The 17,354-nt window shown below is 45.7% G+C and overlaps 2 protein-coding genes across 7 annotated transcripts in view; one reads left to right on the top strand and one right to left on the bottom strand.

The window, feature by feature from the left end:
* Nucleotides 1-7,520, top strand: LOC4800617 (gibberellin 20 oxidase 1). 2 transcript variants are annotated; one of them, XM_001357824.5, is made up of 6 exons: nt 1-401; nt 1,779-2,079; nt 5,875-5,990; nt 6,054-6,812; nt 6,886-7,067; nt 7,189-7,520. In XM_001357824.5, exons 2-6 carry the CDS (start codon nt 1,995-1,997, stop codon nt 7,256-7,258), a joined length of 1,212 nt encoding a protein of 403 aa, XP_001357861.1. In that variant the 5' UTR covers nt 1-401; nt 1,779-1,994; the 3' UTR covers nt 7,259-7,520. The 2 variants fall into 2 exon arrangements, with proteins under 2 accessions (XP_001357861.1, XP_033237604.1); XM_033381713.1 differs by lacking the exon at nt 1-401 and adding an exon at nt 943-1,245.
* The window catches only part of Octbeta1R (Octopamine beta1 receptor), a 25,162-nt gene continuing 15,247 nt past the window's right edge, over nt 7,440-17,354 (bottom strand). For 2 of the 5 annotated variants that reach the window (XM_015183243.2, XM_001357825.5), the window contains exons 3-8: nt 14,788-14,985; nt 14,554-14,725; nt 13,198-13,334; nt 12,933-13,115; nt 12,705-12,858; nt 7,440-10,751 (exon numbers count right to left, since the gene is read on the bottom strand). In XM_015183243.2, coding sequence (XP_015038729.1) covers nt 10,494-10,751; nt 12,705-12,858; nt 12,933-13,115; nt 13,198-13,334; nt 14,554-14,725; nt 14,788-14,985 — 1,102 coding nt within the window. In that variant the 3' untranslated portion in view covers nt 7,440-10,493. Of the gene's footprint in view, nt 10,752-11,631; nt 12,546-12,704; nt 12,859-12,932; nt 13,116-13,197; nt 13,335-14,553; nt 14,726-14,787; nt 14,986-17,354 lie in introns of those variants that run through there. The other 3 variants (XR_001451550.2, XR_004469745.1, XM_033381693.1) reach the window with 3 other exon arrangements.

The raw sequence follows: 17,354 nt of genomic DNA on the forward strand, positions 1-17,354 counted from the left end.
TTAACCTTAGCCGCCCCAACATTTTCGATTCGACACTTTTTCCCCCGCCGCGCGTCTAATTGTTTGTTGTGTGTTCCCCAAAACATTTCTTTTTGAAAACACTGTTCTTTCAGAGTTTGAGTTAAATATTAAATCCAAATTGGTAACAGCGTGCCAAAAAACGAGCGGAAGTTTTTGGCCTGGTTTTCAGCGTTCTTTCTGTTTCTCTGCACCCGTCCGCGTCGTTCAGGTGTATCTGTGTATCTGCATCTAGGTTAAATTCGCGAGTGTGTTACAAAATGATGGAAAGTGTGCAAAAAAACCACCAGAAAGAGATACAAAAATTGACTAACTAATCCGCGGCCTGGGGTTCGTTCGATGAAAAGCGAAACCTGTGCGAAAAAAGAAAGCGAGTTTCCACTGTAAGCCCCTACAAGATTTAAAAAAGAAAATAAACAAAACTGCGATATAAATCACAATTTCAGCTGAATAGGCGGGTAAAAAATAAATATTGTTTGGTTTTTTTTCGTGTTGCATTGAAAGGCAAGGCGAAATTTCATGCTGTTGCCACCAAATGCTTACTCATGATCGGCGGGGCCTTTCATACAAGCTCGTATTTCCCCCACGACCCACGATCCACGATCCGTATCCCCGACTCAGAGACGCGCAGGGCAGATTCAGACTTTGCCCAGACTTTGCTCTTTGGCTGTGGCTCATCTGGCATTTCCTGAACGACAGCCGACAGCCGACAGCCCGCCTGGCAACAGAAACAGACAGAGGCAGAGACGCTCTACAAAAAAAACAGCTGGCCAGCTAAGCCGAGCCAAGGGGTGAAATGCATGAAGGCTCACACCTGAGTCCGTTAAACGAGATCTGCCAGATACATATCATGGCATAAGTGTGCGTGTGTGCGTGTGTGTGTGTGTGTGAGTGTGTCTGGGAGAGTAGTTGGCCAGCCTTTTCATACCCACACAGCAACAGGAGACAGCGTACCTGAGCCACGTTCACGTTAATGGCCATCGCAAATATTGCAAAAGCGAACTGAGACTCAGACTGGTACGGTGCTACCTGTGTTTGAGCACCGAGCTCTTTGGCTGTGGAGATAGTCTCACCTTTCGTTGGCAATGTACTCGCAAGTACTGACGAGTACAGACACACACACAAGTACAAGTGCTAATTTAGTTATCACAAATTTTGATTTGATTAAATTTTATCTAATTGCGACGCACAAGCAGACAGAGGGACAGAGACAGAGTACAGTGTACAGTGAGTATCCCCCACCCCACACACACACACACACAATCAGTTGTTGGCTTGGCTTTTTGCAAAATATAATCGTAAACTGACGCAGAATCGTTCAACTGTCAGGTGAGATACGGCATACGGCATACGGCAGCGCGCAGTCGTTGAAGAGAGAGAGCCAAGTCAGTCCGTTGAAGAAGCGCGCCCCGATCGCTACTAAAATTCAATATATCGAATCGATCCGACACGCGCCCTTCCCACTCCCAGTCCCCCGGCCGTTCCGAATTCGGTGGGTGTCTCCCACCAGTTGCCGCCTCTTTTGGCGTCACTAATGCCTGACCGACCGCCAGAATATTCGTTCGATTGAAACACACAAAAAAAACCCAAACACAAACACACGATCTATTCAAACAAAAACAAAAACAATAAACCCTCGAATGCGTGATTTTAGTATTTGTTTTTATATTCGCCAGAAAACTGAAAATCCACAATCAACCCGATCAGCAAACGAATAATAACCAAAATAATAATCAAGTTCTCTTCGCCTCGCCATTCAGTTCTATTTAGTCAGTCGACGGCGCTGAAAGTGCACTGTGCTCTCCACTCCTCTCCGGTTGGGGTTGGGGATCGATCGGCTCTGTCTCCAGGGGCTCTCCAGATAAAGTGCTCACCAGAACTGAAACCAAAGAACTCTAGAAGTAGAGGAGCAAGGAAAGCCATACATCTGACAGATACACACCCTCATCGACAACAGCATCACCACCACAAACAAAATGCTGAAGACAAAATCAAGTGACGACAAGCTGGATACGCTCCTATCGCGCAGCGTAGTGCCGATCATCGATCTGGCACACTGTGGTGAGTACTTCTACCTCTTCCCAGGGGCAGATTCTAGTCCATTCGTTGAATACCGCTGTTGAAATGTCCCATAACCGAATAGAGTCACTGAATGCGAAGTGGCCATTAACACGTGAACGTCGAGTGCAACATTCTAGTAAAATTCCACTAATTGTGTGGTATCCCTCTGGACTCAAGGCAGTTCAGAGCTTCATAGCCTTCGTAGCATTCCGGTAATTAACTACAATCTCAGCTGCTACTGCTGCTGCCGCTGCCGACTGAGTCATCTGTCCACTGTTTTGGGTGACTGTGCGGTGTGCGTGATCCGTCCATGGCTCTCCTCTCCCTTAATTGCAGTGATTAGATTTCGCCGTGTTTCGTGGTGTTTTTGTGGAGTTCAAGCAACGTCGTAGTTAATTGAAAGTAATTATTGACTTGTGCAACTGACACCTGCACCTGGGACCCTTTTGCGAACAGACGAAAAGATGAATAATGCAAATGTGATTTACAAGCTAGCGAGATAGAATCTCTACATATATACATACTTAGGTATTGCCGAAGACTTTACAGTCATCGTCATAGATATGGTACAAAACATGCTCATATTCGGGGAATGAATAAACATTGATTCCAGGAAACAGATATATTTGTAATTTTTCTGTATTTTTGTTGATTGTCGAGCTTGCAATTCTAGATGAATGGTTCTTGTGATAGAACGGACCAGAAGTACCTCTGTCTCAATCACTATTGACCTTCTATCTCTTTCAAGCACCGAAAAACCATCACAGATCAGAGCCATTGACCCTCAAACAACAATTTAATCATTGTCTCGGTGTGTTTTGATGTCATCGGAACTTCAATTGGATATTTCTTGTTTTATTTAGTTTTGTTTTGCTTGGCTCCAACTTGGAAAGGTTTTTGAACTACGATACATACACACTCGTATATATGTACATACATATGTATATGATTATAGAGTGGAGTGGTTGTGGAATTTTTTCGTTGGTCCCCCAAAATGGAGCGACATGCGAGCAGTGCGGAAACTCAAACAAAACGCATCATCACAGTGCGTGTATTTACATTTATTTGTGTTACGAAACCTGATTTTGTTGAACATAATTGTGCGGTGTTGTGAGACCTGCACTGGAGGCCAGTCGACAAGGGGAGTTGTTTGTTTGCTTGGGTAGTATTTCCCGGCTGGAATTCTCTCAGTGAACAGTTTTGGGGACACTGACGCATTTGGTCAAGTGAATCCCTGGCACGTCATCAGACATCGACTCGGCTACCGCATTGGGCCACTTCCCACTTGACAAATAAATGCCATAAAAACACTACCAAAAAAAAACCCAACACTGCGAGCATATTAAGTGGCTCTGCAACCGATTGAAACCAGCTTAAACCTGTTGATTCTCGGTTGTTGAAGCTGACGTGCCTGGCGCTTGGTATTGGCTCGTCTCTCTGCTGCTGGCCAGACTTCTGCGCGTTTTCTCCTGACCCTATGTTAATGTGATCCACAAAATTTAGAATGAATTGAGTTCTCAGCGTATCTGACAGCTGCCCAAACAGCACGGAAGCCTTCAACCATCATTTTGCGCTTATTTTTCACACTCAACGTTTTGCGGCTCCAAATTGATGCTAAGCTTTATTGATAGGTACAAATATGAGTAGTATTCTGTATTCTGTTTACTGCCTGCCTGCCAGACAAATTACCTTCTTCGATGCCGTTGACTTTTGTGTTCTCAATGCCATTGGAATTATTATTTCCATCTGCAAACCATTCTGCCCCATGCAGGGAAAACCACTTTTCCTGGCCCGCAATTCAGTTTGCTATAAATAAATTATAGCCACTGCACGGCCATACTCCTCTGCAAAATTCCGCAACTAAATTGCTGCCATAATAGCGATATACTATATATGTTTCGATAGCAAATAGGTCTATAAATAATGAATTAAAAATTGCCGGCCAATGAAATTTGGGTTTTTCGCTTGGCGAGCGGTTAAATCTATTTGCAGAACCAATCTTCTTGATGAGTGTTTTCCAATGATACATACGTATGTACCTTGAATGGAACTTATTAGAACCATAGAAGCAATTCAATTACAGACAAAGGGAATGCCTAGAGCACGACTGAAAGTTGATGGCTGGCCATAAATGCATAAAAGCCAATCAATTTTCAACGATTGAATTGTACAATACGTAAACAGAAAAGATGTACCAATACGAGTGCCCATGCCAAAAGCATTTGGAAAGCAAACAGAGTCGAGAAATTTCTGTTTTTGTGTGTGTAGTGCTCTTTGGCTGCGTTCCACGACTGCGAGTCGAGATGATCTTCAAACGAATTGGCCTCCCCATTGGGGGGAGGGGGGGAAACTACTCGTATTCAGTTGCTATTCTACTGACTCAATTAGCTAAATTAGCAACAAGTTAGCACTAACAACTCGTACTACATGTACATGTACGCGAATGTGGCATCTGTGGCAATTGAAAATGGCAAATTGAAAAGCGACTCGCATCCCAATTGGCGCCTAATTGAATTGCATGCAAACAGAAACCGCACACCAGCAGAAAACAACAAAAACTAAATTATAAAACCTTAAAAATACAACTGGACCGACTTCTAATGAAAACGAAAGGCGATATGTTGTGTCGTCAATTGAATTCATTCAATTCATCGGCCGACTGACCTCCCTGTGCCTCATCATCATCATTATTCGGAACATCATCTGGGCTCTGACTCTGGGGGGCTTTCAATGCCTCCCATCTGTAAGCGGGCAGTGGAGGGGGAAGAGCACTTCCCAGCAATTGCCGCCTGGCGACAGTACACTCAGTGATAAGAACTGGAACGCAACACAACGTAATTGTTATTAACTGTGAAATTCTGATACTGAAATCGCTTATCAGCCTTCCGAGTATGTGAAAGAGTGCGTCATGGGCTGAAAGCTCTAGCTGAAGCTCTAGCTCCAGCTCTAACGTGGGAACCTAAAAATAGATGTCCCCTACGCCCTGTGTGTACCCCCCATAGGTGGGATATACATATGTATGGACATAATTGTTTTGCATTCACCGTGCATTCATTCATAGCGATCGAAAGTAGAAGCCAGAGGGAAGAGGGCTGTCGAAGGCCTCATGGGGAAGGCTCATGGGGAAAACCCCACAGTTGATATCTTGAAGAGCAGACACTTCCAGATAAAAAAGTGACGAGTATCTGGGGCGGGCTCTGGCACGGCAGGGTCGCGTGCTGAATGGCGGAATGGACTTCCGCTGCGGTTTTCCTTGCATTTTCTATTTTCTATTTAATTTTCCGCTGCGCACACTGCCATACTGCCACACCGTCGTGGCCATTATCGGCAACGCCATCCGCTCGCATTGAAATTGATTGCATTTACTACCTTTATTGCTTTCTTGCCTTTTTGTGTGGCACGGCAATGAAAGTGTGCCGCCAGCTGTGGGGTCTTTCGGGGTGGGGGGGATGATTGTCTAAGGCGATTCGACTGCTGGACGGGACGCTTACGTTGTGTTGGGTAAGCGGCACGTGGAAAGCTGCTCAGCCACGCTTCTCAATGGGCAAGCCGTGACATTCAAATCATTTAAAGCATTCGAGTGCCCGAGAGTCGGTTATTTATGGCAGGTGTTCCATATATGTGTGTAGGTGTGCCATAAACACACGGCCATTACCCGTACTTTAAGATTGCCAGCTAGCGGTGATACTTGTATTTCCAAGAACTCGTAAAACAATTGACGATTAAGTGTAGGTTCCGCTGGCCATTCCCACGCCAGCTAATCGTGCTTATTTTCTCCTTTGTTGTATTTTCCAGGCATTGAGGAGGTGCCTGTCAAGTCTGTGGTCAATCGCGTGGGCCACCAGCTGAAAAAGGCCCTGTCCGAGAAGGGTATGGCTCTGCTGGTCAACCATGGCATATCCGACGAGAAGGTAAGCGACGCGACGCCATCATACATCATCGCTCAGCGAGCTCTAATTATTGTCTGCTTTCAGCTTAAGACTGCCTGGGATCATTTGGATGATTTTGTGGACCTACCGCCGGACGTCAAGCAGCACTACATCCGCACAGATGGCGACAAGCATGGCTATGTGAGTCGCGGCCAGGATCGGTACGCCGGGAAGCCCGGTGCCCCCGAGCTGCGTCACGCATTCAACATTTGCACACTGAATGCCCAGAATCTGCCAGAAGAGCCGCTGCCGGGATTCGCGGACCACATCAGCACACTGGCCACGGACTTCAAGGCGTTGGCCAGCTTCATTCTGCAGTCGCTGGCCGTCTCCCTGGACATTCCGACCACGTTCTTCCTCGAAAAGCACTCACACATGCTGTCCGGCGACCACGACAACATGACCTCCTTGCGAATGCTCTACTACCCCCCGATCGTGGACGACGAGCCCGGCCAGAACGACTCCATCAGGGGACGCTGCCTCTACAGCTACCAGCGCTGTCTGTCCAACCAGCCGGACTTCCGTCCCGAGAACAATCCCCGCGACGAAGCCGAGCTCAATGAGCTGGACGGGCCCAATGGCCAGGTCTTCGAGCACAAGCTTGGAAACGGAGCTGTCATCACCTGCCCCCCACATGTGGACTACGGCACGTTTACTCTGCTGGCCCAGGACTCGGAGGGTGGCCTGGAGGTGAAGCTGCCCGGCAGTGAAAAATGGCATCGCGTTGGCCATTTGCCCGGCTCCATTCTGGTCAACTGCGGCCAAATCCTGAACACTTGGACCCAGGATCGCTATCCCGCCTTGGTAAGCCTTGCCCAACCGATGGACTAAATAAATGTTCCCAGCTAATGTGGATTTTGATCTATTTTCAATGTAGCAACACCGCGTCGTTGTGCCTGAACAGGAGTCGGTACGGTCTCGGGGCAGGCACTCTATTGCCCTCTTCTGCCATCCGGATAACATAACCATGATATCGCCCAGCGATCTGCCCAATCCAGATGCCGCCCAGGACGTGTGTCTCAAGCAGCGCAAGAAGTCCTTCAAGGCGGCGAAAGAAAGGTGAGCGATTCGACTCAATTCAAATCAATTTCCTGTACTAATATTATTTTCCCCTGTTTTCTTTTTTCTATTTCGCTGCTTGGCTTATCGTCGGACGAATGATGGGCCGTAAATTTCTCAGAGTCTACAATGCATATCAGTTAATACAAAAAAAGTTTAGAGATACGTATAGCAATAACAATCACTCATAACGAGGGGCACCACACGGCTTCTGCCCCACCTGTCGCATCTCTACCTGAGCAGAAATGAAGATCTTCGTGTGGATGGGTGTAACGAGTAGAGTGAAAAGAATGAAAGAGCACAACACACTTGATGTTTTGAACCTTTTTATTATTATTACTTTATTCCATACGATTGTAATTGCTTCATTTCTTGAATGTACTCGTACACGGGTACACCACATACAATACATACAATACATACATACATACATACATATGTACATGCATATCATTTCCCTTTGTATAATAAATATATATATAATATAATATAGTTTCCACTGACAAAACGCTTGTTAACATTTACCCAAGTCGAGAGAGCGCGAGAGAGAGTTTGTCCCTCGGTTCTCCCGCTTGTGAAACTTGGAAGGTATCTCAGCTCCGATTCCGAAAATTGACCCACAATCGACAATCGCAGCCACCAACAGATTTGTATATACTCGTATTTTCCACAAATTAATTAACATTCTGACGTTCGTACCCGTTCGCTACCACGTTTCCTCCGCGTACAATAATATTTGTATTACATATTTAACGGGCCACAGGGCCACAGAGTTACGTATAATTCTACAAGTTTGCACATTTATTGGTAATTACTTATTGCAATAATGTGGTCTGCCGTTCTCCGGTTTTAATGCCTTCCCACCACATATTGTACACATCAATAATACACACGGATACGAGTATTTCTAACAATTATTTTACCATTATTATTATTGCTCACAATTTGTAATTTCATTACAAAATATTGTAAGCTTTAGCTCAACGTTTCTCTTGGACATTTATTTGATAGCGATTCTGTTTCTGTTTTGGCTTCTTGTTTATTCTTTATTTATTATTTTGTGTGACATCTATTGGCTACACACAAGATACACACGATAGATTTAGGGATACAATCTTCTACACACACAGATCTACATACATACATATATACAATTACAGACACGGTCAAAGCTTAGGTAAATTGTATTTCAAATAGCCGCACTCATTGTCATAAAGGTACAATAAAATGTAGAAATGAAATGAATCAGTCAGTAACGTTAGGATAGAGGCGCTGGAGCAAAGTCATGCACGGTCCACATGAGATATCATATCTCTTCGTTTGGGATGTGCGAAAGTTATCTGGGACTGGATCACGGAATGAGTCGACTAGCAGCTATCATCATTTAGTTATTTAATTTTCTCCTCCAGCGTTTGTTTAATTTATTTATTTATAACCAAAAGTCACATGCCTCCTACCGTCAGTTGACATGCCAATTTGCTGTTCAACTAAATCGTATAGCTACATATTGTTTATGACGCTTTTTGCCGTTCGAAGCAGTTGATTAACCAACTGCCCGACACGTGTGCCGTACACCTGGTGATACCCTAAGATTGCTTCCTATTTTAGGCTCACTTTTTTGTATATTTATTCAATCAGGTATACTCGTACTCGTATGCTTTGTATTTCCTCAACGGATGCAATGCTTTTCTCAGGACAATGCACCTGGAAATCTTTCGGGCTGGCATTTACACGACATCGCAATCAGGCACGTGACTCAACAACAGTAGCAATGCGGCAATGAAATAATTAAAACTCTTTTGTCTGAGAGTATCTCCCAGTCGTTCTATCCCTGCCCGCCCCTTCGTTTGCTCATTTAACATTAATTTAGCTAACAATATTTGGCTACATTTCGAATGTTATCGGCGTTGCTGACGGCAAACTTATGCCGTGGCGTTTTTCAGTTTAAACAAAAAGCGCCGAAAGTTAAATAAAGCAAATATTGACAAGACTGTCGTACGGGCGGACGGGCAGACGGGCAGACACGGAGGGAAGGGAAAATACTACCTATAATATACCCCGTAGTCATTCCGAATCCGAAAGAGAGGGCCGGACGGTTGCCAATTTGTCGACAGCAGTGAGCTCTTAAGCCGGCGCTTTAAATAATGACTATGAATCGCAGGAAAAAAGTGAGCGTTTGCTTGTATTCGTATTTGGAACGATTTAATATTTTAGACAAACAATTCCAGCCAATTTCTTGTTTGTTCTATGCTGAACCCCGCTGAACTCCCTTTGATTTATGGGGGCGACGAGCGACGCCGAACGGCGATGACAAATTCGGGGTGGGAGTGTGGCCCAGGGGCGTGGCAGTTACAGTTGTGGCCGAAAGCGAGAGTAAACCAGGCCCAGAATGAGCGATAAGTGTATTGTGTGTGCTTTCAGTAAGATTGTCTAGGCAACAGAACAACGGCTGGCATGGGGGGCTAGAGAGGTCTACAGAACAGTTCTATGAATGTCAATTGCATCTACATACAATACCTTGTATCTCGTATCTTGTATCGACAGTTGCATCAGCAGGTAAAAATAAAGGTAAAGGTAGAGGTAAAGGTAGCTATAGTTCATATGAGTATACTCCTTATTTATGTGGCTTTGCACTACATACAACATTTGTGAGAGACTTGAAGTCCGGCAGCTACTAGGTACTAACGACAGAGCAGAGCAGAGTGGCTAATAGACCCAATGGATATGATTATGTTAGTTTTGCTCAGGGCTCTCTCTATATATGCATATTTGTATGATTATAGTATGTGGTTATATAGCATATGACACTCATCTATATAGTATGTATGTTTCTTTGGTTTTAGTTCTATGAACAAGATCATTCGAATGTATAACGAAAAGGAGTTCAAAACAGTTCAAAAGTAAATCATTTCTTTGAGAAATATCAAATTAAATTCAAGTTCTAACCAAATATTTGCCTACAATTTTGTTTTTTTTTTGTTTTTTACTGTAATTGCATTCCTTTTCCACACCCTCATATATTCTATAGGTAAACAACTAGCTCTAAATATACGTATATCAAACATACAATATCATATTTTACATATACTCGTATATTCACTTGTGTTTCTCTAAATGTCAACTGAATGCTTACTGAATGCTTTATGGAATTCCTTGCTCTTTTTCATGTCGAAATATTTCTATCTGTATTTCCTTGTGAATTTTTTGCTGTTGCACCCTTTGAAGGCTGACTTTTTATCTGTGGGATTGTCGTTTTGTTCTTGTTGTAGCTTCTGTTTAAATTCTGGGAATTCCTGCCGATGCAGTGTGTGTGGGAATTTGTGATTAATTTTTCAATCTGGCAATAGCTTTGCACCTAGCGACAACTACACAATCATATATGTACACACACTACGCACACAGAGGCGGAGGAGCATCCCAGGGAGACTAGTTGGTGTAGAGAGGATGCAACTGCTGCTGGGCATCCGTGGTGGGTGTCACATTGACGGCGTACTGGCGAGCTCGCATTACACCCATGTGTATCTCCGAGGAGGCCGTTGAGTTCATACAGTTGGGCATTTCGGCCGATCCAGAGCCGACCCTGGCCCCGTTGGTCCCCCTCCTGCTGGGGCCGCCAAAGTCCAGATCCCGGCCGCCCCTCCGGTGGCTGGGGCGACAATCGATGAACGCATAGGAGCAGCAGCTCTATGGGGAAGAGAAAAGCAGAGACACATACGCACAAGTCCGCAATGAGATTGGTGAAGGAGCAGTGCCTGGAACTCTGGCCAGGACATAGTCCGCAGATATGGTATGTGTATTAGATGTGTTATAAGTTAATAGAGCTGCCACAGAGACGTGGCTTACTACTTTGGACGAGTATATGTAGTAACAGTACTTAAAGGTTAAGCATAGGCAAACGACGTTGGGGACGGGACGGGACGGGACACGACGAGAGGCACGAACGAGCAGGCGGGCGACAGTCGACAGGGGTGGCATAGGCAGGGGCAGAGAGCAAGCGGATAGATGAAGACTTTGTGAGCGAGTGGTGGCGGCGGCACATGTCTGTGACAATTTGGTTTTACACAAAAAACAAAGAAAAACCCAAAAATGGCGAAAAAGGACAAACAAAAATACACAGAAAAAATGCTAAACTCAAAATGAAAGACAACATTCGGGAGGCGAAACAGTTGATACCCTTGCAGATCCCTTATTGATACTATAGTGTATTATATGGGTTCTCCTGTGGATCTAATTGATTTTGGTTGGCACTAGTTCGTATTTCAGAAAGTGAGAAGAGTTGCAGGACAGATTGACTGCATATTAAGATAGATCTGTGCAGGAAAAGGATAGATGAGCATTGATCATATACATAAAACATACAGACGGACAAGACTATATCGAGTCGACCATGAAATATGATCAAGAATCACAAACATTAATCTACATACTCAGTAGAAACCAAAACAATGATTACCAAATCATAATGCCCTTAGAATTGAAGGGTATGAAAATGCTAAACAAAGTGAAAGACCGGATATTCGTAGAAAAAAGGGATCCCATGACCATAGTCCTGTGTGTGTTTGTGTGCGACCCTTTGGGTAACTGTGTGGGTGCATGTGCGTGTGTGTGTGTCAAAGTGTGGCACAAAAGGGGACATTTTTTCGAAAGGAAAGGAATAAAAAAGAGCCAGGAAAAATAACATTTCATCATCAGATATTTGTGTTTCATACATTTTTGTGTGTGTGTGGAAGGTGTTGTTGGTGTTGTTGCGGCTGCTGGTGGCGGGCAAGTGAGTGTGTGAGAGGGTGTTGGTGTGTTAGTGTGCATACTCATACATATACAAGTGGAGAAGAGCTTTTGCTTTTAATTTAAATATTACATTTTATGCTTTCTATTGCATACTCGGGCGCGTTTAGCTTTTGTCGGGCATGAGGCAACGAATCAGCAAAGAAAGCCCCAGCTGTGCATGGAAGAAATACAGAGAGAGAGAGAGAGAGAGATAGAGAGAAAGGTAAGCAAGATGTTGAGCGATTGGAGAGCTAAAGCGTTAGACCGACTCCAGGCAGTACATCCTGTTTCCAGGCAGAACCCCGGAGCCAGGAGCTGGCTTTCGATATGAAGGAGCGAGAGTATGTCAAAGGCAGTCAAAAGCAGGCAAAGAGGCAGACAGAGCACGTGCAGAGATTGTTCTTCAGGCAAAAATGGAATAGAATTTGATGAGATTTTCTTTCAAGCAGCCATAGCAATATCTAATAAGTACGCTACTCTTTCTACGCTTCCAAGTCGAGCTACTTGGCTTACTACTTATGGGCCAATGTGGCTGCAGGAGATACAATAGGTACTCGTAGCTACCAAAATGTGCGCCCCTATGGCGGTGGCTCTTCTCGATGTGGCTGTTGTACTTCTCACTCGCATTCGCATTCTCATTCTCGTGGCCGTGGCCGTGTGGCTGTCCCCGTCCTTGGTCGTTGCAGCAGTCGCTGGAGCTCTTAACTAAGTCTAGGACGGGTGTGCAGAGAATTCAGTGGTAATGGTGGGGCCGAATCAATAGCGGAATTGAACTGAATATAACTCAATGTCGGAAACAGGTAAAAATTACTCAATAGATGGCCCCCACGCCCAACCCAAACCCCACCCCCACCACGCACCCGTACTCACCTTGAGCGTCTTCTTGAAGGCAGCCCTGAAATCGCGATTGAAGTATGCATAGATAATGGGGTTCAATGCCGAGTTGAAGTAGCCGATCCAAAAGAGGATGCCCACCACGACACGCGGGGTAATGCAGCTATCGCAGAGGGACGAGACGATGTACCTGTTCGGCGAAAAATGGAGAAAATGGAGAGATTACACAATGATTGGGAACTGTATCAAGTGTCCTGTACGCACCATAGGAAGAAGGGCAGCCAGCAGAGGAGGAACGCGCTCATTATGATGCCCAGAGTGCGGGCCGCCTTTCGCTCCCTCCGCATCGTCGTTATGGTCGATTGCTCCACCTGAATGCTCGGCCGTGGCTTGGGTATCTGGCTAATCTGCAGATGCTTCTCCAGGAGGAGGGCCGCCACTTTGGACCTGGCTCGCACAAGTAATTAGCGTTAATTGCCGCTGGGCAAATGAATTGGCCACTTGGCCAATGTTGGCAATGTTCGGTTACCTGTACACGAGACGCTCCTGCCGGTCGGCCTCCTGGTAAATGCGATAATACATCGACAGCATCACGATTCCCGGTATCCAGAAGCTCATCGACGAACTGACAATGGCATACGCCTTGTTCACTTTAAATTCGCATATCTGGCAAATTGGTAGAGCAAAGCAGAGCAGAGAAGGGCAAGTCAGAGAGCCAACTCAATTAGAGCCCGTTTCGAATGTCAATAAATCAAAATGGCTGTGGACGTGGTCGGGTAGCACACCCATCACCCGCGATCCAGTAATGGAATGTAATGCAACTTGCGGCTGCTCAACGTTGCGTATGCGTAATGCGATTATTGCAATGCCAAGTGCGGCAATAAAAACTCAATTACAGCGTGCATTACGGCGCTGCCAGGAAGGACAAAAGGCCAGCCAGAAGACATCTAATCAGATTTATGGCAAGGACGAAGTTCCACCCGTCCGACAGACACCATGTTCCTGCCTTCTTGTTATTAGCATAAACAAGTAAAACTAATTAAAGCCCAACTCGAATGCTAATGTATGCAAAGGCCTTTCATTGGGGAGCTTCGGCAGGCGGGCAGGCAGAGAAGCAGGCATGACAGGTGAGGCACAGAACAGACAGAACGGACAGAAACAGGCAGGAACAGGACGCGAAAATTATGCACAGCCTGTGCCAAAGTCATACCCAAATAGAATTATGTACATTTATTTCTACATCAGCATTTTTATTGCGCAATGAGACCTGGAGGAGGAGTGGGGGAGTAGCTGACGGAGGATTGGGCATTGGGCTGCATAGGCACCCTCAGAAGTTGGCAAATATTTGGACTGGGCGGGGCCGAGTATCGAAGCATGTGGTAGGTAGGATAAAACCAATAAAATGGAGTAATAAATATGCTACCTGTCGGCTGAGCGCCTGAAAGGCGTAAAACTGCTTCGGCCACACAGAAACATAAATCAATTTCCGTTGAGACGGATACAGGGCCCGGGGCTAGCATCTGTCTATGGGGTATATCTTGATGTTTGTGCGCGCACACGCTCGTGTGATGTGATGCAAAATGCATGCAAAGTCGATACCGCACACAGACACTGAATGTATATCAACTGAATTAGAATTTTCTATTAGTTTGATGTGCTAGAAAATTGAATAAATAATGCACAGAGCAGTCCGGGGTAGGGCAGGGCACGGCAGGGAAGGGCACGGTAAATTAAACTTCAAACCAATCTGTAACCCATATCAAATTGAATGAACTTAGAAAGTGGTTTCCCACATTGATTCACCTACTTAATTGGCTTCTTCCATTTACAGTGTGCAGACTGCAATCAAATGCATTATAGCCCCCTCTTAAAGTGCTCTACTCACATGGGGATTCGACTTGAGATACTTCCAGTTCTCGCTCGTTGTGTACCAGCCCGAGCAGATGGGCAGAAAGGAGAGCAGCGCCGGCGACAACCAGACCATCAGGAGCATGTAGCCGACCCGCCGATGCGTCATAATGAGCGGATAGTCCAGTGGCTGGACAATGGCATAGTACCTGGATGGAAACTTAAATTAGATTCCTATTCCTTTTAATGTGCGAAAGTCTGGATCACTCACCTGTCCACCGATATGCAGCAGAGGTGCATTATGCTGGCCGTGGAGAAGTAGACATCAAAGCTGTTCCACATGTCGCACATGATGGAGCCGAACATCCATTTGCCCGATATCATAACGGAGGCATTAAATGTCATCGCACAGAGGGCCACCAGCATGTCGGCCACGGCCAGTGAAACCACAAAGTAGTTGGTAATGATGCTGCAAAAATGAAAGAAAGCGTAAAACCAACGACCAGACGGAGAGACGCACGAGACTAGGCGAAAGGCGGAAGGACACACACGGAAGCCACTCTTCTCGAAGACTGCTCTCAAACTGCTCTCAAATTGAATTTGAGCATTAAGCTTTCAGCTCTCAGTGGCACTCTGCTCTTAGTGCTAATCGCCTCCTCAGACTTGGGGCTCTAAAGTTGAAAACTTTGACGCACATCCACACCCGCACCATCGTGGCACACACATTGCGCATTCGCCGCGTGTGACCGCCAGTGAATGTGGCTCGGCGCGGCGCTTCTCAGAGTGGATTTCATTGTTTAATGGGTTAATTAATAATTAGCTTAACGCCGCCACAACTTCCACCGACAATCAGCAGCATTGCGTGGCACCGCAAAACGTTAAGTCAATTATGTGCACGCGGCGTATACGCAACATGGCGGATGGCAAATACGTTTATCGGCGAGGGCCGTCCGAACAGATTTCCAGCACACACAACTTACAGCCAAGAGTGAATCATACTTTTCCAATGAATCTTTGACGAGGGAAATTAAAGAAAAACCAGACTGAAATAATTTAATATGAATGACGGAGGGCGAACTTTCGAGCATTCGTACTCACACCAAGGCCAGAAGTGAAATTCAAGCCGAGTCGTTGCTTGACACTGTCTTTTACCTATATCGTCTATCAATATCTAAATCTAGACTGGCTAACTATGGGTCTCGTCTTCCTTCAGCTACAGTGTACGTTTCCCCCGGACATTGAACGGCCGCCCACAAACCTAATTAAGAGTACCGAGCCGCAAAAGGGAGTCAACCGACCGGTTGAGGGCGAGCTTTAACCACCGCAAAGTCCTATATAAAGCGCACAACAGCCGCATCAAAGGGAGAATGAAAATGTTATTGAGGCGTTGCTCGAAAGCCGATTAAATAGTGGGTGGACGTACAATACAAGAGGAGGACAGACACAGTAGGAGGAGGAGAAGGAGGAGATTGGGTTGAGGATGGTTGATAGGTGTCAAGTTTGATTACAATTATGAGTTGGCAGCTTTTCTGCCGTCCGACGATGGAAGTGCCAGTGGCATGGCAGCTAATAGGCAAAGAAAGAGGAAGTGGAGGAAAACAGGAAACAGACCTTGCCCGCGTGGCCATGAAGGAAGTTGCTCTTTAATTTGTCACTTTATTTATTGATTGGTGAATGTCAGGGAATCCTGTTCGGTTTATAATGGAGGTTTATCGTGTAGCTGTCCATCTCTCATGGGATATGTCTATCCCCATGCGAGGCCATGTGCGTAGAAGATGGAGGAGGCCTAAGTGGGAATACATGTTGTTTCGTAATTAAGTCTAATTTGCCGTGATGATTTAAACTGTGTACCGAGGCATAAAAGGTGAAAATGGTGCGGAAAACGCACATGACAATGAGCACAATAATGGAGGAGCAAAAAGATGAAGACGAAAGCGAAAGCGAGGGCGAGGGCGAGGACGAAGGTGAAGGAAAGGAAGACCCACAAACCGTCGAGATAAAAATGGCAACATGAAATACTCGTAGACGCAGTCAGGGTCAGGTCCCAAATTGCCTGTCCCTGGCAGGCTAAATGAGCCTCTGTCTCGGTCTTGGTCTCGGTCTCAGCCTCATAGAGAGAGACACACACAAATGTCAGGTGTGTGTGCCATGTCGCCAAGGCATTGCCAAGAGGCAAAGGCAAAGGCAATGGCAATGGCAACGTTTTCTTGAGGCTGCTTTAATAGTCTTCTGCCTTGACATTGAACGTACCGGGGGTTAGGTTACAGCATTGTCGCCTCGAAGCCCCTTTTCCTCCTCCTGCTCCTCCTCTGGCCAGCCCATCCTTATTGTCTGAGTGTTTTATGTTTGGTTGTTTAAATGCCAGCGATGTTGGGCTTATGAATTTGCGGCTAAAACACGTACAGAATGACGAAGCCCAAGGCGCACCACCTGGAAAAGCGACCCCCCACAGGCATATCTCATGTGGAGGCGGCGCTCAATTCATAAATTTGACAAATTATATGGCCGCACATAAAGTAAACGGCAATAGGAATGGCAATGGCGTCCCCTTAAGTAGGCAGCCATATTTTTATGCTCGCTGTTTATTAACATTTCTAATGTAATTACGCCCGGATCCGTATCTAGGTATTTGACTCTGTCGCTGGGCAAAGGAATCAACCAGCCACGCCCCATCCATCGCCTCGCAAAATCCAATGTACGAGTACAAGACGAGTTCTGTTCGCCTGACACGCAAAAATGGTTGGAAAAATATGATAAATGATGACAAATTAATGGCCACACCAAAACGAGGCGAACCCCATCGCGGTCAACATCGCAAACGAAGCAGCTCTCGGCAGG

Source organism: Drosophila pseudoobscura, chromosome 2, assembly GCF_009870125.1.
Source record: "Drosophila pseudoobscura strain MV-25-SWS-2005 chromosome 2, UCI_Dpse_MV25, whole genome shotgun sequence".
Classification (NCBI taxonomy): Eukaryota; Metazoa; Arthropoda; class Insecta; order Diptera; family Drosophilidae; genus Drosophila; species Drosophila pseudoobscura.